A 23832-nucleotide genomic window follows, 5' to 3' on the forward strand; every position below is an offset into this window, starting at 1 on the left:
GAAAGGGCATAATTACAAATTCTAGTTTGGCACTTCTAGGTTTGTGGCCTTAGTTTCTACATCTGTAAAATGGGTATCCTGATGCCTACAGAACCAAGTTAGAGTGAAGATCTCACAAGATCATGGAGGCAGAGTATCATCCAAGGAGCAGAGGCACATCAAAATATCCCCTCCCCTTACCCACACCGCACCCTTCATCCCAGCACGTGCCTTCTGCCCTTACCGAGGAATGGGCAGGCATGAGCAGGGGGCCACTGCCATCCTTACCTGGAGCCAAAGTTTGTCATGCTGAGACCACTTCCCACCAGCGATGCACTGAAACGTGGCGTTCTGCCCCACGTTCACCTCAACATTTTGGAGTCGCAGAAAGTGAGGTGCTTTTCCTAGGAGAGAAACCAAACTGCACGTGAGGGCTGAATTCAACAGCCGGCAGCACTTCCCCATGGGTGGATGGCGGCTCAGGACGAGCGCTGGGCAGTGGGGCATCACCACCTGGGAAGTGGCCCAGCGCAGCACAGCTACTGTTGCTTGCTCCCTTACTGTGAGCCAGGCACTGCTTGTCCCAAGAGCTTCACATGATCGCCTCACTTAAACCCCGCCAATATCCAGGCGATGGGTAACATCTCCATTTCACAATCAGAAAATGAAGGCTCTGAGGACTTACATAGTTCAGCACAGTCAGAGAGCCAGAAAATGAGGGAGCCGAGACATGAATCCAGGTCTCTTGGAGCCTCAGAATCCCACTTATTAGCCTCTGGGCAATACTGGCATGTTCGGAAGGAAAAATTGAAGGTGGGGACATGGGGAGGATTCATCAGAGAGAAGTCCTCCCTCCAGCCTGAGAGCAGAAAGAGGAAAGCTGCAGCAAAGCACCTCTGAGCCTGAGACCCACACGCCTGGCCATGGTGAGGACGCCGATGAGGAAGATGATAAGGAAGGTAGAGCAAAGGAGGGAGAAGAGGTGGAGGAGAAAACCAGGAGCTGTCATTCACACAGGACTCGCTGTGCGGGGTCCACACACGGTAACTCACTGAACCCAACGCGGCTGGTGGCAGGATCATCTCTGTCTTACAGTGAGTGAACTGAGGCACAGAGAACTCAAGCAACACTCAGTCTACACTCTGAACTCTAAGCTACAGTCTCTCTCAAGGATGGGAGGGATGTGCGACATTTGCTCTGGGGACTTGGCATAACAGGAAAAGGGACTTTCAAATAAATGAAACTCACAGGGTCTGTGAGTAATCATCCCAGAATGAAACTGTTTCATGTGGGGTAATGGGTTCATCTCTTTCCTTGTTTGTGGAGTCAGGGTCTCACCTATTTGAGCTCACCCAAGATGCGTGGGTTGCTAACCAATGTCTAGAAATATGAATTTCTTCACTGAGGCACAAAAGTGCCAAGGATCCCCTAGCACATCAACCAAATCAAAGATGAACTGGACAGCCACTACACCACGATGAGCCCAAATGAACAGCTGTTAAGACAACCAAAAAGGTTCAACAAGGGCCTCTGGCCATCTTTTCAGAGAGAGTCCGATACCCAGAGAGACGACTAAAAGCAATAATGTCACTTATCTAAAGCTCTGGCAATGACAGGCACTCTGATAAATGCTTTACATGCTTTATCTCATTTAACTTTGTAACATTCCTGTAAAGCAGACAATATTACTATTCCCCTTTCAGAGAGGCAGAAACCAAGGCTCAACGAGTTTAATTTGCTCAAAGCTACATGGCATTAGTAAGAGACAAACAGAATTCAGTCCAAATCTTAGCCCAAATGTCAACATTTAAATCATACATTCTCTGGCTTCCTGGGTAATGGGAGGTCAGTGGTGTCACCTGGACGCCAGGGTTGAGAGAAAGGGCTTGCAGGCCAGGCTGTGCTGACTCAAGGCTCCTCTCATTGCTCCCAAGTATTTAATCATGAGTCATCCTGTTCCCAGCCATTTGTCCCCATGGCCTTCCCACTTTGAACTACCTGCTCTACCAATGTGTGTCATGACATAGAGAGTTCAGCCAAAGCCAAACCTTTGGCATGATGAGGCAGACCTGCTGTGTGAAAACACACCTTCTTCTCAGGCTCTTAAAAAAGGACAACAGCTCAGGGACCCCCTCACGCTACCTTCAGGACCCCACTGCTAAAGTCGTGTCAAGCAGCAAAGGCACAGGGGAGACCTCTCCTTGCAGGCTTCTCCAAACTGAAGATTCCAGCATCTGGTCAACCTGACAAATACCATGCTGCTTTGATTGTCTGAAATTGTTTCCTTTTGGCTTTCCTGTATAATTTTTTTTTTAAGATTTTATTTATTTATTTGACAGAGAGAGACACAGCAAGAGAGAGAATGCAAGCAGAGGGAGTGGGAGAGGGAGAAGCAAGCTTCCCACAGAGCGGGGAGCCCGATGCGGCGCTCGATCCCAGGATTCTGGGATCATGACCTGAGCCGAAGGCAGAAGCTTAACAACTGAGCCACCCAGGCGCCCCTCCTGTATAATTTTATAAAGTTATTTTTGCAACTATCAGTTCAAGTCAATTCTTCAACTAGGACTAAAAGTAAACCTTGTAAGCCCCTTTACACCCCAGGTTTAAAAGGGAGGGAACAGCCACTCCATGCAGGGAGGGATGACAGTCTCAGCTCCAATCTTGGGAGGCTTTGTGCTGGGTTTCACAAAGGGACGTCTGTCTGTCCTTACCCTTGGGGACACTGGGCAAATGGTTTAACCTCTGGAACTTGTACAATGGGAAATGGATCTCTGGATCAATGTTCCCTGCTTGCTTCTGATTCCCGGCTTCTCAGCAGCAGAACTTTTGTCTGGATTCTTTCATCTTCAGGCCCTCTGCCTCCCTCCCTTCTAGGTTAAGGGGTAGAGAATTTAGAGGCTTAATGGCCCCTAGGGTTAATATTCTGGTGAAACATGGATGGTTTATAGCAGTGAGGTTGAACCCATGCACCCACAGAAGCCAGTTATATCAATGAATAAAGTGGTTCAGTGGAAAACAAAACAAAAACAAAACACCACCTCCTTGTTCCATAATCACTTTCCCACTTTTGATAGAGATTTGTGTAAAATAAAGATTTGGGGGCATCTGGGTGGCTCAGTCAGTTGAGCGTCTGCCTTCAGCTCAGGTCATGACCCCAGGATCCTGGGATCGAGTCCTGCATCGGGCTCCCTGCTCCGCGGGGAGCCTGCTTCTCCCTCTCCCTCTGCCCCTCCCCTTCACTCGTTCTCTCTTTCCCAAATAAGTAAAATCTTAAAAAAAAAAAAAAAAAAAAGGTAAAATAAAGATTTCTCTGTCTGTGAGAACAGTAACGCTGCACACACAGTGACAACTGGTATCTGACACCTGCCTCAGCACCGAGGAGGGACTAAGGAGTGTAGGGCCTGAGGAGAAACGGATAAAGACCCCATGACCCCTTGAAAGGGGGTTACTCAAATCCAGCGGAGAAGGCCACTCCACAGTACTTTGCTCAGGGCAGCCAATCGTCCAATTTTTCAACCCAAGTAAGAAATCCGATTTTATGTGAAATCTCTCATTCTAAAATCTTGACTAAATTCCATTAAAACGCCATGCAGACTTAACAAAACACATTTGCAGGCAAGCTCTTCGCAAGTGCAGTCTCTGTTAGCTCCTATGTAAGTCATCTAGAACAATTCCCACTGGCAGGTCCTGCCTTGTCTGGCTCCATAAATCCAGGGATGCCCCCAACCCTCCAGGCAGCATGCTGTGGATCACATGACTGCTAGCCCTAGATCAACGTTCCCGACACAAGAACTTACCCAGAACTGGGGAGCCTCCTTATGTTGGCGACCTGTTCAGGCCACTTCTCTGAGCTCCTGGCCTTTCTGACCCTCCCTCTCCCCCCAAAACACACACACACACACACACACTCTCTCTCTCTCCCTCTCTCCCTCGGGTCTACTTCTGAGCCCTACACTCTCTCCACCGTGATTTTCCTCCAGCATCTATAGCTCAGGGAAAGAATTTATCCCGCCAGCTTCCGCTTGCCAACCTGGGGCCAAACACGGTTGACCTTGGGGCCCAGCCCAGTCTCCAGCATGTGGTTTTAAACATCCCACCCTCACTCCCCACTAAGACCCAGCACCCCCAAAGTGGGGTCCCACTGAAGGGGGGTTAACAGCAAACTGGCTGTGCATTTGGGGCAAAACGCCTTGATGTTGGTGACATTTAAACTCCTGCCGATGTCAGAGCAGCATCTGGAGACACAGTATTATGCCCTTTATCTCGCTCTTTAAACCTGACAGCGCTCAGTAGGAAGCCATGCGACTGAGGAGAAAGCGCAGTACATACATTAGAAACGTGTTGCAGACGCTCCGTGGGCTCGGTGACATGGCCCTGCAAGGTTGTGATGGGGGGGGGGGGGGGGAGTTTAAAAAATTCTAAAAGTCAACTTGGGAGCTAGAAACTTGGAGACCGGGTAGAAAATCGTGCCGACGTTTCTCATGTAAGGTTGCAGCTGTGGTGTCCCTGCTCACAGCTGACACCGAGAACGACAGCAGAGGGGTGACAATGGCTAAAACACTTTTAGAATCCCACAAAAATGTTAAATGGGCTATAAAATATAGACGAGAGGCTTCAGTTTGTAGGAGAAAATCACTTCCTTTGAGTCTTACGCCTGTCTGTCGGTTGGTGTTTGGGAAGCTGCACGGCAATCACGGGAAGTGGTAACTTCAGCTCAAATCGATCGAGAATACAGTTGCAAATCAGGCACTCACCGGCCCCCACCCCACCGGCCCTGGAACTTTTGGAATATTTAGCAGAATAGCTTATTGATAAGTGCTGACCTGATATTAAGAGAAAAAATGTCTTGGAGGACGGAAGTGGAGAATTACAAAGCCTGAGGAGAACGCGTGTTTCTCAATATAGTTAAGTTTTTAGCACCCGTGAGTGAAACCATAAATGCACTCACACGAAGGCTTTGGGGGCAAAAGGCGCCATCACTGCAAAGGAGCCACCAGCAGCACGCATGACTCACGGCCCCCCGAGCCCCCCAGGATGCACACACAGTCGGCACGCTGGAAGGCAACACTCAGCTCCAGAAACGTACACCACCCCAGCCTGCACCAGCCAGGTGCCCAAGCCACAAACCCAGGAGAGCACCATTTCTGATGCCTCTGCCTCCCAAACCAAGCCATCAAATAGGACCAGCAGACTCTACCTCCTAAATCTCTCTCTCACCTGTCCACCTCTCTCCATCTCTGTGCTTTGTTTCTTCATAGCACTGCTGACCATCTGTTACGGGCTACATTGTGTGTCCCCCCCCCCCAAAAAAAAGATTCAGATATTGAAGCCCTACTGCTCCACACCTCAGAGTGTGCCGGTATTTGGAGATAGGGCTTTTATTATGGTGGACCTTAATCCAATCTATCTGGTGTCCTGAGAAGGTTTGGACACACAGAAACGTAGCAGGAACACTACACAGAGCAAAGCCCATGTGAGGACAGAGCAAGAAGGCAGCCAGCTGCAAAGGACAGAAGCCTCAGGAAAAACCAACCCTGCTCTCTTCACCCTGGAATTCCACCTACAGAACTGTGGGCAAATACATTTCTGCCGTTTAAGCCTGCCCAGCATGTAACATTCTGTATGGCAGTCTTAGCCAACTAATTTACCCTGTTAGAGATCATATAATTAATTACTTGACTATTTCATTTCCAGTGTCTTCCATCTCAATGGAAGCCCCCAAGGACAGAGAATGAATGTGCATAAACCCAGAATAGTGCCTGTCCTGGAGTACATGCTCAGTAAACAAATGCCAAACGGTGAACAGACATCTCTCCACCAGCCTGGTCCAGGCCACCACCACCTACCTCTTCCATGACTCCAGAACTTCCTTCCTGATCGGTCTTCCTGGCTTCTCTATTCTCTTTCAGCTCATTCTCTGCAGAGCAGCCAAAGTGATCTTCTAAACACTTAAATGAGATCAAATCAATCCCTGGGACAAATCCTTCCAGGGGCGCCTCCTTGTGTTTTGATTAAAGCCTAACCTCATCGAGACACTCAGCCCCTCCATGGCCTGGCCTCAGCCTCCCTCCCCAACCTTCACTCAGACCCTTTTCCCCTGTGCTCCCTACACTCTAGCTACTCTGGCAACACCTGTGAATTCCCACTGCAGGGCCTCTGCACCTGCTGTTTCCTCTGCCTGGCCTGCCCCCCCTCCCTAGATCACCGCACAAGGGACTCAGGTGTCAGCTCAGACCACAGGTGCCCAGACTCATCCCCTGCCCTCTCTACCTAAGGAGCCCTCCCCAACCACAGCAACTCACATTTATTCTCTCCACCATGCTATCACTATCTGAAGTTACATTTGTTACTACTTACTATTACTTATTGAGTGGCTTTCCTCTCTCTGCCACTCGGCTAACACCATGGAGACAAGGATCTAACCAACGTGATGACTGAAGTGCCCCCCATGTCCAGCGCAAGTTCCTGACACATAGCTCATGTGCAATAATTTACCTGTTGAAGAAAGTAGGAGTGAAGAGCTGGAGTGGCTGTGGACTGAGCACCCAACTGGAGAAGGGGCCTTTGCGAGGCACCGCTCAACTCTATGCAACTCAGGAGCTGTGTGTACAGACCCCTGCAGACTATACGCATCGCCAGGATTTGTACATACTGTTCAGTGGAATTTTTCCAATTCCAGCCACTATCACAGAGTCCTCACTTTTTGATTTCTGGGAAGTTTAAGCCCAAGCTGCCTAAGCATCGAGGCTAAACTCTGCATTGTACTCCCATTACCCAGGAACACAGCCAGAGTCACGTCCTTCTGAGTTATATCCTGTGGCCCATTTGCTGGCTAACTGGCTCTCAGCAATTCCATAACCATGCAATCCACACTCCTCAGCAGGAGGAATACAAGGCTGTCAGGGAGAATCCTAAATTCAGGAGCAGCCCCAGTGAGGCTGGGGAGGGGGGGCAGTACTCCAAGGGGGGGCATGAGGCTTTAGGGTGTAAAAGCATCTAAACACCCTCCAGAGAACCCTTTCCCATACAGACGTCTCAGAGAGAAGGAAGCATTTGGCTTTAACAGCAAACCAGTGCTTGAAGTTAAGGCAGAGTTGAGATTGAAACAAGGGACAGGAATCAGGTTGGGCCTCACGACAGAGGTGAAAATTCCCCACTCTGAGTAGAGAGATCTGGGATCCCCGACAAGAGAGCCAGGCCAGATTCTCCTGGGAAGGGCCAAAAGTCACCTACTAGAAAAACCAAGTATAGGGTAAGAAGCAGGGATGCAGCTGGACACAGCAGAGGTGAGCGTCCCTAGCGAGGATGGGATGTGTGCAGGGCTTGGGGAAACTGAACCCTGCCTCACAGAGACCACCTCAAAACTGGGAGCTGGGCAGAGCTGAGTGTGTGGGGTTAGGTGGACCACAGGGAGGGCAAACACGTCCTGCAGCAGTTGTCCAGGGTGAGATCAAAGGTCATTCCTTAACGGGCAGCTAATCCTGATTCCCAGAAGGCCAGGGAGGGGAAAGCTTAATCGGGGTGAGTTGGATTAACTATCTACTATAAAAATGGTGCATGGAGTTAAGGCAACAGCACTTGGAGTTAAGGCAGAGTTGAGGTTGGAATAAGGAACAGGAATCAGGTTGGGCCTTATAACAGAGGTGAAAATTCCCACTGCATGGCTGGGGGGATTTCTGGGACCCTCTTCACATGAGGTCTGGTTCAGCAGGCATGACTGCATGGACAGACCCACCTAAGGAAATCCCAAACACCCAGCAAGTAACCCAGAGGGCAGGAAGCTCAGGCCAGAGTAATGAAGAATCTCGTATGATCTCAGCATTCCTGAGAAGCTGGCTGGTTTCGGGGAAGAAGGGCTCCCTTGCAGAGACACAAAACACAATGATCCCAAACACCGCCTAGCCAAAACCCCTTGGAACCTATCCCAAATTCCTCCAGAGAGGTGCTCTAAGCAATGAGTCAAACAATTGGCATTCTAGTACTGGGGAAGGAAGTGATGTTCAAGTTCTAACAAATTCATTGCAGCAGAAGTGGAAAGTGTCATTTCAATTAAAGCAACATGGATGGGGCGGACATGAGAAGAGCCCCAAAATGAAAGGACTGAAAGGCCTCTAACAACAAGGGGCATGACACTTCTTGAGGAAATAGCAAACTGCACCACAACCAATAGCGTAACTCATGGCTACGAGGAGGGAGTAGAGCGAGCCCTCCAGGAGTTACCTGGAACCAGCTGGCTGCCAAGAAATTAATGGGAATCTCCAATATGCAGAATGCTAACAAACTAATGGGGCTGGTATCCCAGCTAGCCCTCCTGGGGGCGGCCATCACCCCCATGCATATTCCTTTGACTACAGCCCTCCCAACCAAATGTCACTAGATAGGATGCCATCCAACTCCCCTCTGGGATTTCGTGAAACTGGGAACCACAGGTCCTTGCACAAACACATTAAGATATCTGAGACTAAACACAGCAAAGAGAGCGAACTTCGAGGGGGAGACTGGATGGGCACAGAGGAGCAGTATGCCTTCAAGGACTCTTGACACTGGACCGTGAGCACTAACCACTGTGAGAAAACTCTCCCAATGCCTACACAGAGCTGATGAGTGTATTTAAAAGTACTTTTAAAGAATTAATAGCTTTGGGGTACTTTTCCCTGTGAGTGAACAGTGTACTAATTTGCTCAGTGTTTTGGTGGTGGTCTTTTTTTAAGACAATTGCACAAGATTCTATCCAAAGCCTTCTAATTCTTCCACTTCGGTGGTCAGAATCCCACTAATAAACAATCAGGACTTTAGACTCCCTTAACGACGGAGACAGATTCAAACAAAGATGTTTTGCCACTCTGCAAATTCCTGTAGGTGCTGCCTGTTGAACAGGCCAGCAAAATTACGAATTTATTCAGGACTGATTGCACTGAGTATGTAAGCATTTCTGAAGGATTAAAAAAGAGAGAGCGAGCCAGAGATGGTTGTGAGCTGAATGAATGGGGGGGGACTGCAGGCTCCAAGCTCCCCAGTCTGGCAGGGAGTGGGGCTGTGTGAGGAGGAGGGAGCAGACTTACTGCATGGATGAGCAAGGACCCGGACCTCGTCCACAGCGATGTAGCCAGGATGACCCTTCAAAGAGACGGATTCAAATATCACCTGCAACACACAGGGTGGGAGTCAATTTCACAGAAGTAGTTGTAGGCATCACAGGAAGCTGCCCAGCCCCCAAACCCTCTATGTTTCAGCTTCCCACCAGAACCTCCCAAAGAGGCCTTCTATTAGCCTTGTACACTACCCTGGCAATGGACTCGGATTTTCAAAACAAGATTTAAAAAAAAAGGCCACATTCTAATGACCAGCAAAAGAAGAGTCAGCCACATGGAACATTTTTAATGGATTTCAGAAATAACGCTTGAATGCAGAAGAACAACCCAAGCATGGCCTGAAACCCCAATCTGCACCTTTTTCATTGTTGTTTCAAGGAAGCACAGAGGAGAATTACTTCCTAATACCCCAACTTTCTTATGAAGTGTGACAGAGGAGCTTGCCTTGGAAGCTACCATAAGCCAAGGAGGGTTTACCCTGATTTGATTCTACATCCCCCAGGAATATATGCCATCTGAATTTTTTTTTTAATTTTAATTCCAATACAGTTAACATTCAGTGTTATATTAGTTTCGGGTGTACAACACAGTGATTCAACACTTCCATACCACACCCAGTGCTCAACACAGCATGTGCACTCCTCGACCCCCATCCTTATTTGTCCAATCCCCCCCAGCCCCCCTCTCCTCTCTGGTCCCATTCCCTCCTCCCCCCATCAGTTTGTTCTCCATAGTTAAGAGTCTGTTTCTTGGTTTGTCTCTCTCTCCCATCTTGAATTTCTTAATAACACCTCTTGAAGATAAGCCCCATGCACAAATGCTGGTATCCAGGAATCCAAAGGCAACAAGTTCTTTGAATTCTCCATTCTGACTCTCTCACCCAAACCATGTATTTCAGTAGAGCTTTTAAAACTCAGTTAACAGGGTGCCTGGGTGGCTCAGTTGGTTAAGCGACTGCCTTCAGCTCAGGTCATGATCCTGGAGTCCCAGGATCGAGTCCCGCATCGGGCTCCCTGCTTGGCAGGGAGCCTGCTTCTCCCTCTGACCCTCCCCCCCTCATGTGCTCTCTGTCTCTCTCATTCTCTCTGTCTCAAATAAATAAATAAAATCTTAAAAAAAAAAAAAAAAAAACTCAGTTAACAGCTTTCCTTGCCACCCACTGTCTAACTTCGCCTAGGAGATGTGACTGCCTATATGAACACCATGAACGATGCCCTTGACCTCCCTAATTCCATGGTCTTTATCTCCCAACCAGCTTCGGCCACATCCACATCCTTGTCCACTCCAGAAACCGGAAATTCCATCCACCGGTATTCTGACACAGCCTCCTGCCCCTCACTCCTTTTAAACCTGCCCCTGCGGCTCACATTGTACCCTGGACCTCACCCTTCCTAGAGCCTGTATGATGGCCCGGACCTCCTGTATTCTCAGCAAGCCCAGGGCCGCCCCACCGCACTAGCTAACCATCCACACTGATCTCACTCAAAGCCCTAATTCTTTCACACCCTCATTCCAAATTTGACAAGTCTATTGCAAACTTGCCTTCTCCACTGCTGTGCCCCACACAAACGTCCCCCTTCAACATCACCCACCCAACCCCAGCACACACCCACAGCACATCTTCAACAGGTAAGGGGACAGGAGAGGGGCTCATTTCTAACTTCTTGCCCATCGATCAGAGGTTAGATTACACCTCGGATTACCACAACCAACCACTGCCTCCTCTCCTCAAGGCATGCTGGTGCTCTTGACCCCTCCTCACCTCTACTGCCTGTTCCAGCTTCTTGGTCCTTCTTGGTTATCTTTAGCCTGTATCTCTGAACTCTTTTATCCCTGATTTTGGCACACGTAAATACTGGGGCTTCTCTTATTCTTTAAAAGCTACCCTTGGCCAACAGGTTCTGCTCCAGCACAGTCTAGCTGTGTTTCAATCACATGTGGGATTCTCAACAGTTTTATCTACACTCACTCTCAACACTCCCTTACTTCCCACTGCAAAACTCCACTCCCCACTATGATCTTGACTTTGTCCCCAACACTTTCCCCAGAACAGCTCTCATGGCAAATACCAGTAACATCAGAGTTGCTAAATCTAATGGACAATTTTCAATCCTTATCTTAAGAAGGAAGATAGTGTAGTGCTTGGGCTCTGGATCAGAATGCCTGGGTTCCAGTCTTGGCTACACCACTCACTAGTGTGTGACTTTGGGCAAGTTATCTTACTGCTCTGTGCCTCAGTTTCCTCATCTGTAATTATAGTGTCCACTTTACTAGATAAGTTTTCATATTAAAGGAGTTAATACACTATTTAGAACAATGTATGGCACATGGTTGGTACTCAATGTTTGCCAATAATTATTATTAATACTTGACCATTTTTCTACAATTATCAATGTTTGTAGCTTCTCCCTTTCTGGATCTCTCTTGTTTTGGCTCAAGTGACACTTCACTCTCATGGTTTTTCCTCACAGATCTGGGACTATCTATACTACCATAAGTTTCTTTGTAGGCACTTCTCCTCCTACATCTATCCCTGAAATGTCAGGTTCCTCTACTCATGTTTTTACTGAGCACACTCTGCAATGGCTGCCAATTCACCGACAATCCCAAGTCCAGCCCCACTCCATACTTTTCACTGAACAGCAGTCTCACCCAACTAAGAGATCTGCATTTTTCTGCAGATACTATATACAGATGTCTCAAACACAGTCTGTATGCAACAAATCTGAACAGCTTCCCTATCAAATTGTCTCCCCCACAGCCCCATTATCCTTCCTGAAATATGGTCCTCAGTGGGTTGCCCTATGACCCACCCAGTCACTGACGACTGGGATTTGGGCATCTGCTGGGGCTTCCCCTTCTGCCTTGCTTCTCATTTTCTTTTTGATTCTGACTTAATATTTCTAAATCTGGCCATGTCTTTCCATTTCTGCTATTAAGTTGAACCATATGAAGCAACCATTTTGTAAGTCAAAGCCAATTTGATTCCAGTCCAATGGCTCTGGTTCAAATCTTCATTGTTCTTCATCTCTACTACCTCAATAGCCTATACAATGGACCCTTCTCCCTCCTGTCTTTCACTCCTCACTTCAAGCCTGTGGATAGAATGTAAGATGGGTGATGAGACCAACAGGAAAACATTCACATGGAAACTTTTTGTGGCCCATGTGGTCATTCCCAGTTAACGGATTCAGAGGCCAGTGGTCTCAGTGGAGCCCAGAACTCCAGCAGCTATAATGAGAGAGCAGAGAACTGGTGGAGAGGGTGGCGATACTTGCCAAGAGGCAGCTTCCTTGGGTGGTAAGATCAACCATTAACAACACACATGGCTCCCTAGGGATTATGTAAAATGACTTGGGGATGACAGTCACACCAAACAGAGAGCATCTGACACTAGCATGACAACTGCTCTGGAAGAGGGGTTTACTAAGATAACAGGGTCCTTCAGTGGCACAGAAACAAAAATGTGTAGGGAGTGTGGGAAAGTCTGCAGAAATAAAAGGCTAAATAAAGGATAAATGCCACAGCCTGCACAGAAGAAAGTCAACAGAAGACCTTACTATAAAGAATTAAGTATCTAATTACATTTTCAATAACTGAAAGGAAAACAAAAGCAAAGGCCATGGGGTAAAAAAATAAAATAGAACACAGAAAATATATTTAAAAACATGAAAGCATTCAAACTGTGTAATAAAAATGACAAAAGAAAAAATATTTGTTGTGACATTAAATATAAATGGGTTAAAATAGAGAAAAGGTCTCAGACTGTCTAAATAAACAAAATCTAATTGTACACTAGAAGATAAACACCTAACACAAAATGACCCAGTTAACTTAAAAATAACAAGTTGAAGAAAGGCATAATGGGAAAATGCAAATAAACAGAAAACAGTGGTTGTAAAAATAATGTAAAAGTGTCAAAGTATAATTTAAACTGGAAAAAAATAAAAACCATTAAGTGGATTAAAATGTCATTTTTGGGCGCCTGGGTGGCTCAGTCGGTTAAGCGACTGCCTTCAGCTCAGGTCATGATCCTTGAGTCCCGGGATCGAGTCCCGCATCGGGCTCCCTGCTCAAGAATGTTTAAGTCCACTCTGCAAAACACAAACATTTTTGTTTCTGTGCCACTGAAGGACCCTGTTATCTTAGTAAACCCCTCTTCCAGAGCAGTTGTCATGCTAGTGTCACAGCTTCCACATGTTTGAATTTCTTCCAAATTTTTTCTTGTGATTGAGTTCCAGTTTTAAAGCTTTATGGTCTGAGAATATGCAGGGAATAATCTCAATCTTTTGGTATCGGTTGAGACCTGATTTGTGACCCAGTATGTGGTCTATTCTGGAGAAAGTTCCATGTGCGCTCAAGAAGAATGAGTACTCTGTTGTTTTAGGGTGGAATGTTCTGTATATATCTATGAGGTCCATCTGGTCCAGTGTGTCATTCAAAGCTCTTGTTTCTTTGTTGATTTTCTGCTTAGATGATCTATTGCTGAGAGTGGAGTATTGAGGTCTCCTACAATTAACGTATTGTTATCAATATGACTCTTTATTTTGGTTAACAGCTGGCTTATGTAGATGGCTGCTCCCATGTCGGGGGCCCAAAGTTCATAGCAACAATGTCTGCAATAGCCAAACTGTAGAAAGAGCCAAGATGCCCTTCAGCATATGAATGGATAAAGAAGATGTGGTCCATATATACAATGGACTATTACTCAGCCATCAGAAAAGATGAATACCCAACTTTTACATCAACATGGATGGGACTGGATGAGATTATGCTAAGTGAAATAAGTCAAGCAGAGAAAGTCAATTATCATATGGTTTCACTTATTTGTGGAACATAAGGAATAGTATGGAGGACATTAGGAGAAGGAAGGGAAAAATGAAGGGGGGAAATCAGAGGGAGAGATGAACCATGAGAGACTATGGGCTCTGAGGAACAAACTGAGGGGTTTTTTTTTGGGGGGGGATGGGTTAGCCCGGTGATGGGTATTAAGGAGGGCACGTACTGCATGGAGCACTGAGTGTTATACGAAAACAATGAAGCGTGGATCACTGCATCAAAAACTAATGAGGTATTGTATGGTGACTAACATAACATAATAAAAGAAAAATTAAAAAAAGAACAAGCTGTATAGGTCTGGGCCTATGTATTTTCTGACAAGTTTTCTAAGGCTAAAAATTAATGACAAAATCTTAAAAATCATTTTCTTAAAATTGAAATATTATATATTTCTTAAATATGTAATACCTTCCATAATAACTATGATTTCAAAGTATGTTTTCTTTCTTAACAGAAGCCTGAAACAAAATTAAAAGCCAAATGGCAAGCTGAGAATAGTATTTATAACATCTAGGTCAGCTAAAAGATAAATAATCTGTTTTGTGTCAAGAATTCTGAAGAATCGGGCACCTGGGTGGCTCAGTTGGTTAAGCGACTGCCTTCAGCTCAGGTCATGATCCTGGAGTCCCGGGATCGAGTCCCGCATCGGGCTCCCTGCTCAGCGAGGAGCCTGCTTCTCCCTCTGACCCTCCCCCCTCTCATGTACTCTCTCTCATTCTTGCTCTCTCAAATAAATAAATAAATCTTAAAAAAAAAAAAAAAGAATTCTGAAGAATCAACAAAATAAATCCTCCAAAAGAAAAGCTGGCAAGTGACTTGAGCAGGTAATTCAAAAAAGATAAAGTAGGAGTGGTAATAATCTCTGAATGCATCTTTTGAATGATACCAGGAAGATTATGGCAGATGGATATTTTCTTTGTAATTTTCTAGATTTTTCTAAATTTTCTGCAAAAGAATGAGCTATTTTATACTTACAAAAAAATTAAATGCTCTAAGGTGCATTACATTTTTGTGTCTCTCTTCATGCTGTATTATTACTATGTCATGTACCATGGCATAATTAATTCCACTATAGCACCTATCAGCCTATCACACCATCTTGTAATTGCTTGTTCCCAAATCATTTCATTCCCTAAACTCCAAACCCACTGGGAACAGAAACAGTATCTTCATTCATTCATTCATTCATTCATTCATTCATGCATGCATTCAGCATTTACAGAGACCCTCCTCTGTACCAAACACTGGGACACATGCTGGGGCTATAAAAGTGAATGAGACAATTAAGGTCCTAACTCTGATGAACTTCATATTCTAGCGAATGGAAATGGACATTAAATAAATATATAAAATTAAACTCATTTTGTAATTGGTATTATGAAGGAAATAAATAGAATATTGTGAATAACTAAGGGGAGGAGGGTCTACTTTACTTAGAGTGGTCAGGAGAGAACCCTATGGAGGTGATACTTGAGACCAGAAGGATGAAAGTAGCCTGTCAAGGAAAATGTGGGGGCGAGGGCAAAGGCCATAAGGCAGGGAAGAGTTGGGGATGATATGGGAGCACAGGAATGAGACTGATGTGGCTGGGATACAGTGAGTAAGCTAGAGAGGCACAAGGTGAGGCTGGAGCATTAGCTGGAGGGTCAGACAACATGGAGTCTTACAAGACATGGCAGGGAGCCTGAATTTTCCTCTAAGTCATGGAAAGTTCTAAAGCCGGGATGTGACATAAGCTAATCTACATTCTACAGAGATCCTCCTGGCTCTGCTGTGGAAAGTGTAGTCATCCAATGGGAAGATAAGGATGGCTCTCATGAAGGTGGTGGAAAACAAAGACGTCGATGGCTGGAGAGGTATTTCGAAGGCAGAGATGAAATCATTGCTGTGGGAGCAAGAGGGGAAAAGTGAAGGAAAGAGAAGACTCATTGAGGACCCTTCAACTTGGGGCTTGAGCTTCTAGGTTGATTCTGGTGTCATTTACTGACACAGGAAGATGACACAAGGAACATGTGATGGGCACACAGGCAGGGCAACATCAGGATTTCTTTTTGGCCACACTAAGCTTGAGATGCCAAGTAAACATCTTAATGGATATGTTGAGTGGGACCCTGGCATTCTGTTTCTGGAGCTCATGGGTGATTTAAGACCAGAAGTACAAATATGGTAGCTTTGGCTATACCAGTGACATTTTAAATGCCATACCAATGACATTTTAAATGTCATTTGAAACTGATGAACTAGATGAGGTCACCATGGAATGCAGAGTAGGTAATTCAGAGAAGAGAGCTAGGGCCAAAGGTCAAGTGCTAAAAGCACAATAGAGGATTTTTTTTGGGGGGGGGATGGTAGAGATTTAAGCATGATTTTAGGTAGAGAGAAATGAATCAAGGGAATAGGATAACACACAAGGGGGTGAGGGAATCAATGAAACAAGCTTCTAGAAGGAGGAGCCAATTGGGATCAGGACTCCAGTGAGGGATTGGTATTGACCAGAAAGGACACCTCATCAACTGAGACTGAATGATAATACAAATAATAAAAACAGAAATATAACCACAATAATGAAGGCTGGCAATATTGACCATTTGTTACATAGTCTTGATCCAGTCTCTCAAAAGCCCTAAAAAGGGGGTGGGGCACAGCTGTGTTACTAAAGCTCAGAAGGGGAGCCAGAGGTAGATTGAGAACTGAGGCCCTAGGCTCCTAGCTCACAGTGCACAGCCACACCTATTACTGGGCTTCAGTGGAAAGCAGTCCAAATCTCTTTTAACCAAAACACATGGTTAAGCAGAATTCTAACTTTTTTTTCCAGTTAATCAAAGTATAACTTGAACTCTTTTAACACTTGGACTGTTTCTTGCATCATGACCCAGTGTCTAACCCGTATCATAATTATTAAGAAGTGTTCCATTAATGAATGCAAGGCTGGTCATGGGAGAATGGGTGATAGGAAAACACATTAGTTCACTGTTCGCTCTCCCTTCTTCTGCAGAAGTAACAATTCTAGAATGAGAGAGAGAATCTTTCACTTATCAGAATTCCTCTTGAGAATTTTTTTTAAAGCATCAGGGTAGGTTAGACTTGGGTTTCTCAAACATGGGAGAAAAATATCCCATAAGAAACAAGGGAGGGCGCCTGGGTGGCTCAGATGGTTAAGCGTCTGCCTTCGGCTCAGGTCATGATCCCAGCGTCCTGGGATCGAGTCCCGCATCGGGCTCCCTGCTCCTTGGGAGCCTGCTTCTCCCTCTGCCTCTCTCTCTGTCTCTCATGAATAAATAAATAAAATCTTTAAAAAAAAAAAAAAAAGAAAAAGAAACAAGGGAAAGAATGCTCTGGCTTTCCATTAAATGAGTTAATAATTTTAAAGGGTTTGCAATATACATGGTAATATATTGATAAATATTACTATTATTGTTGTTCTTAGTCTGGGGAGAGGGATGGGCAGTAAGAGCAGGAATCCCAGGGAACGGTGCTAGGTCTGGGGGGAGGAAGAAGCTAATGCACCACCCAACATAACTATTCCCTCCAGTCCCACCTCAAGCTTCCACTGAAGTTCCCGCACTCAACAGACTCTTTGATAGGAGTCCCCACTGTAAGAAACTGGCACAAGCTGGACTTTGGGTCCACATGGAGTTACATGGAAATAAAGAGCCATATGGAGTTGCAGGAACCAAGGGAGTTGGGGAAAGGTGATGGGGACTAAGTACAGAAGCAGAGAGAAAAAGACCATGGCAGCCCACGAAATCCCTGATGAAGTCTCCAGACTCCTCAGATCCTAGAACTAGGGTCCACAGGATATTTACACCACAGGGCAGGCTGGGGATACAGCGGAGAATACAGCACTTCCCAAGACAGAACTGGGGCAAGTCCTCCCCATCACTGCCAGATCACTCAGAGCAAAATGCTCACAAAGCATACAGGAGCCAAGAGGGTCTTATCTCGGGCATGCCACTCCAGAATTACAATTTTTTTTTTATAAAAATCATGCAAGCTGCCATGAGATAGACCCCCTCAATGGCTGGGGAGTGAGGAGTCAACACAGATAACAAGACTGGATGTATCAGAAATAGAGCCAGAAGGGAAAGAAAAGGAAAAAGGTCCATGCTGGACCCTCTAAGGCCTATCTGAACTCACCTGCTGAGGCAGGTCCCCTCAGCACTGAACTCTCTCAACGAGGCTGGCACTGAGGTGGGTAAAGAATTGTAGAGGCTACTTTAGTGCTGTTTACAGGTGGCAGGGAGGGCAGAGAGGACAGAGGGCGGAGGGTGGGTAGAAGTAGACCATGCCAACACCCAGGGATGCTCCATGTCAGTGTGTGGGGGCAGGGACTCTGACAGGCAGGGATGGGGCAGAAGGCCTAGGCTGGGAAACTCACCTGCTCTGCAGGACATTCTTCAATCCCAAGGCCACTACATGGACCTACGGTCAACTACACATGCCCCAGACCCTGGAACCTTAGAGACCTCCTAAGGCTTACATGGAAAAGCACAAACCTCTCCCCATGCATGAGCTGCTGGACAAAGTCAGGAACTATTTCCCAGGAGAGGCCCAGAGATGAGTCACCCTCAACCTCTCCAAAAAGCAGGTTGTGTGCATGTTGGGGGAAGGGATGGATAGGTCAGGACATGCTTTAAAGGAGTGGGGGCACTCTATCCTCACCTTTTGTAGTCCTTGAGCAGAGAATCTGTACAGCAAAAGTTTTAAGGGGCTGCAAACATTTTCTCCAAAGAGAGAAAAATGTTGGCTCACCAGCACCCCTCTTAGGAAGACGACCACGTATTTTCATGGAGAGGAATTGCTTAGGGAGAAATCAAGAGAGCCTCTCTCCCATCCCAGCCCCAGAAGGCCTGAATAAAATGAGGAGGAGAGTTCGCTGCTCAGCAAAGAGGGGAGGTGAAAGAGAGGAGATGGGGGAGAGCGTGAAGGGTGGGAAAGTGCCCGCCCTGTGAGATGCACCCCCCTAAATTGTACGTGAAGTTACTAAGCCTCCAGAGTGCCAGATGCTAGTGCCCGATCCCTGAGAAAGAGACTGGATCTCAATTCCAGTTGAATCCAAGCCTGGCAGGCCCTAGATTTCATGGGTCTACATAGCAATTACAAGCACCAAATAAAAGGCAACTTCACCCAGGCAGGTGCTGGAAAACTGAGTAAGCAGGTGGCTGCAAACCAGTAAAAAACTTCTCTTATTTTTTTCTAAATCTTGGGACAGAACAGTGCAGAATCATTAAAAACATAAAACAGACTTAATATCACCTGCAAGGGGGCCTAGATCTAAAGCACAGCTCAGGCGGTTTTAATAAGACCCTGCTCTTCAGGGAGGAGGCAGGGGTGGGGGTACACGGCCGGGGGACGTTCATCCCTGGCCCTGCTGAGACCCTGGTGTCACAGAGCCCCCTAATAGGAAAGATGAAATTTCCCTGTGTATTATGGAGCTAAAAGTCAATTTTGGAACTATGAAATATGACTTTAATAAATGAATACATAAGCCATCAGGATCTGAGTCCCAGCACCGCTGAAAACTAAAACTGTATTTAGTCCACAGAATCATACATACAGGACCAGAGCTCAGGGTCTGATGAATTTTCAAATCCACACCGCAAGTGTCTTTGACTCTCTGGACAGCACCCCCTTCTCTCCCCTGGTATGTGTGGGGGTAGTGACTCTGGGAGCGTGCAGGTGCACCTGTGTGTGCCCCTCTGGGTGTGTGACCACAGGACTATGCATTAGTGGCTACATGTGTGTGTGTGTGAGAGAGACAGACAGACAGAGAGGGACAGAGAAAGAGAGGTTTCTGTTCTAAACTGCTGCTTTCAGTACATTAGTGGCTTTGTCCCCACGAAGCTCAGAGGATGTAATGTAACATAATGATGCCGTAGTGGTCAACAAGTTAGAAATCAGAAAACTCTCCCAGATGAGAATGCTCATCACAGGGATGATACAGAACTTACAGAGGACGGCTCAATCACGGTGGGGATTTCTTCACGAAAGGCATCCTTCCTCCTTCCTCTTCTCCTGTTCCTCCCCCCCTTCCTCCTCCCTTCCAACAATCACTGAGGCCCGCCACGAGCCTGACACATTGTTTAATATATATGCTATCTCATTCAATCCACGGAAGAACCCTTCATTGTACCTATTTCCTTCTCCATTTTATAAATGAGAGAACTGATTCAGAATAGATGACAGGATACATCCAACATTACACAGCTAGTAAGTAGAAGATTCTTATAATGTGCTTTTTCTCCCAAAAGCAGGAAACTGAGCTTGGTGCCAGAGGACCTAGGAAGGATTATGGGAACCTCAGTTTACCAATAATATGCCCTACTCTAGAACACAAGACATGTTGCTCTCCAACACAAAGAGTTACAGGTAAATGAGAGGCAGTATGCTTACCACAGAGCTGGGATAAAGGGGGAGCCCAAGAAATGTCCTCTTTCCCCTCCATATCCCAACAAAGAGCAAGGCCAACAGTCCCTGCCCTGGATCACTTTTCCTCCTCATTACACTTGCAACTGTGGCCCTATCCTATAATCCATTTGCATCAGGCCCTAGATAGGGGTTTTCTAATTGGAGCCCTATGGCTTCACTGGGGGTATCCATGGACTTACAGACACACTTACTTTATACTCAGTTATACAGGGTGGAGGGGTGGGGGAGGAGTCTTGGGATTAGGCATCCAGGTTCTTGTCCCAGCTTTTCCAATGATTTGCTATATGATCTTGGACTTCAGTATCCATCTCTAGACCTCAGCTTTACTACTTACATCAAAGTTCAGCAAACTATGGCCCAGAGGTGAAATCTGGCCCACCACTTGTTTTTATACATCAAGTTTCATTAGAGCACAGCTGCATGCTTACGCTCATTTACATAATATCTATGGCTACCTGCACAGTCCATCTGTTGAACACAGTCCATAGACGTTGACCTGAAGGATGTCTGAGAAGTTCCCAGCCACTAACCTTGTCAGCCTCAGGTCCATTTTCTCACCACAAAGCTCAGAGCAGACTCTAGAGAAAGGTCTCTAAAATGCCGATCTGACTATGTCACCTTCTTACTTAAAACCTTTCAACAACAGGCAGAAATGATTTATTGGGGTGATGAAAATGTTCTAAAACTGGTTGATGGTGATGACTGAATAACTTTGTAGATTTACTAAAAATCACTGGATTGCACACTTAAATGGGTAAATTCTATGACATGTACTTAAATACATAAAGTGGTTTTAAAAAAAGAAAAGCTTTCAAGAGTCCCAGGCCAAGCAGGCCACAGCTGTGCTCCCCAACAGGTGGTGCACTCTGCTCTTCAGACGGCCAGCAGCCTGTGCCCTGTGTGTTCTCAGCCCACAGGGAGAGAAGGCAGCGGGAGGCAGCGGGAGAAGTGGGAGACGTGTTTAGAAGCTCTTGCAACAATGTGGCATTGCTGAGACATTTTTACTACAGTCATGAAAGGACTGGTCCACAATGAGTTGAAAGGAAAAAACTGGTCTTTCACAGCCCCAGCTTGAGGAGCACTGCTCTAGACGAGGGATCACACTTCATCTCCTTGGCCTGGCATTCAAAGCCAGCCATGACCTACTCACCTCCGCAAGCTGAGCCACTGCGTATCTCCTTTGTGACCCACCCTTAAACAAGTGAGAATTTCCAAACTCTGCAAAAACTCTCTCGCTTGCTCCTCCAGCCCCCGGCACGCACCATACCTGACAAATCAAATGCCTTTTCCTTGCTTTTTCAATAATGACTTATTCATCCTTTAAGACTTAGCCTAGCTGCCACCTCTGCCTGGAAGCCTTCCTAGTTGCTTTTCCCCAAATACCCTCTTCCCCGGGGGATGGGGGGATGGGGGGTTGAGGGGGTGGTGATCTTTTGACTAGTTATCCCAGCTCTCAGAACCTCACATTTTTCATCCGTAAAATAGGAATAATAGTAGTACATTGCTCATCAGGTGATTGTAAGCAATTAATTTATAAAAGGCTTCCATGCCTCTGTTCCCCCAGCATTCTGGAGAGCCAGCTGTGTCCCACTGTACAGTAACTGCTTGTGTATCACGGGTCTCGTCTTCCTGAGCCTCCCTGAGCATGATCTCCAGGGAAGCAGGGGCCATGCTGGACCACCTCTGTGCCTGCAGGCCTGCCCAGGAGAGGCTCAGTAAACACGAGGTGCACAGTGAGTGAGTAAATGAAGGTCTTTCTTGACTAACAAACTCTAGGTAGGGCAAGAGGTATATAGATTTAGGATCACTTTAAAAAAAAAAAATCAAACCAAAGAACACCATACCTGGTAGAAATGTGGCCAGAAGGTGCTGATAGCAAGCTCTGCTTTCACCCAGCCCTCGGTGACGACCCCAGACACGTTCCAGACAGGATTCCCCTGGGGACCGCCGTTCACCTTCACATAGACATTCAAGGCTCCCGGGCTGGACCTGTCGCGGCTGGAGAAGTAGTAATGGAAATCGATACAGTGGGTGTCATTCTCCTTCAGGGTCGGCAGGAGAAGGTGGGCCTTCTGGCCAGAGGCCCTCCCAGAGCTGTTCACCATCATGAAGGATCCTGGAGACCCACAAAGGGGACGGGAAGTAGAGACAAAGAAAGAGAAAGAAAATCCTTCTGATAATCAGTCATACCCGTCAACGTGGGGGCCGGAAATCAGGACACTCTAGGAGGGCCTGATCAATCCTGAGGAAGCCACATCCCCTCTCTCTCTTCTGTAACTGGGCATTTTAAAACCTGTTCCATAAGGCAGTTTAAAAAGTAAGAGATAGGGGCGCCTGGGCGGCTTAGTCGGTTAAGCGTTCAACTCTTGATCTCAGCTCAGGTCATCATCTATATGAGGTCCTGGAATCGAGCACCGCATCAGGCTCCATGCTCAGCACGGAGTCTGCTTGGGATTCTCTCTCTACCTCTGCCCCTCCCCGACTCATGGTTGTTTTTTTTTTTTTTCCCCCTCTCTCTCTAAAATAAGTAAAATCTTTAAAAAAATAAAAATTAAGAGGCAGTAACATATACTAATATTTCTACAAAGTAGGCAGTCTATAAACATTTACAGAAGAAGCATTCTATCCAGGAGGTCCTAAAGAAACATAGAACAAAACCCCAGGAATACAGCTAACTGCAACCTCCAAGGGTGAAATGTGACATACAACCTCATGTAAGCTCGGGCTATCTCAATGGAAGCAGAACCTCTACAATACAGGACCTGTCATTCCAACACATTCCACAAAGACCCTTGCATTCAGGCCAAGGAGTAAATGCAAACTATCCATTAATATTGCAGTCAGCACAGGGAAGGACTCTCTGTATCACAGGAGGACATATAAGAAGTAGAATGGAGGGGCGCCTGGGTGGCTCAGATGGTTAAGCGTCTGCCTTCGGCTCAGGTCATGATCCCGGGGTCCTGGGATCGAGCCCCACATCGGGGTCCTGGCTCAGCCGGGAGTCCTCTTCTCCCTCTCCCTCTGCCTCTCCCACTGCTCATGCTCTCTATCTCTGTGTCTCAAATGAATAAATAAAATCTTAAAAAAAAAAAAGAAAGAAAGAAGTAGAATGGATCCAAATAAGCAAGGAAGACTGAGGAAATGTGAGAAACAACTAGAAGGTGTTCGGCCTGGAACGGAGGGTAATACTTACTAAGCACTTAAGGAGTACCAGTGTGATGCTAGGTGTCTTTTTAATATACTCTCCAACTTAATCTTCAGAATGACCCTGGGAGGCAGAGGATTTTCACTGTATTTAAAGATTGAATGACTTGCCCTGGGCCACTCAGCCAGGAAGGGATGGAGGAAAGCCAGATTCTCTCCAACTCAGTGTTTACACTATTGCTCTACAGTGAACGTGACCACTGTTTTTCAAGCATTAAGCAGGTTGCCTACCCACAGAAAGGAAGGGAGCCTCTTTGGAGTTGCTTTGACAGATTAAATGGTTATTTCT

The 23832-nt window shown here is 46.3% G+C and overlaps 1 protein-coding gene across 1 annotated transcript in view; it reads right to left on the reverse strand.

The window, feature by feature from the left end:
• Positions 1-22452, reverse strand: part of PTPRT (protein tyrosine phosphatase receptor type T) — a 748756-nt gene extending 726304 nt beyond the window's left edge. Inside the window, exons 1-3 of the mRNA XM_064571786.1 lie at positions 22184-22452; positions 9042-9123; positions 268-383 (exon numbers count right to left, since the gene is read on the reverse strand). Of these exons, the coding sequence (XP_064427856.1) occupies positions 268-383; positions 9042-9123; positions 22184-22447 (462 nt within the window). The 5' untranslated portion in view covers positions 22448-22452. The remainder of the gene's footprint in view (positions 1-267; positions 384-9041; positions 9124-22183) is intronic.
• Positions 22453-23832: the final 1380 nt, after the last annotated feature.

Source organism: Mirounga angustirostris, unplaced genomic scaffold, assembly GCF_029215605.1.
Source record: "Mirounga angustirostris isolate CCGP_5_RB_7025 unplaced genomic scaffold, mMirAng1.0.hap1 SCAF_10, whole genome shotgun sequence".
Lineage (NCBI taxonomy): Eukaryota > Metazoa > Chordata > Mammalia > Carnivora > Phocidae > Mirounga > Mirounga angustirostris.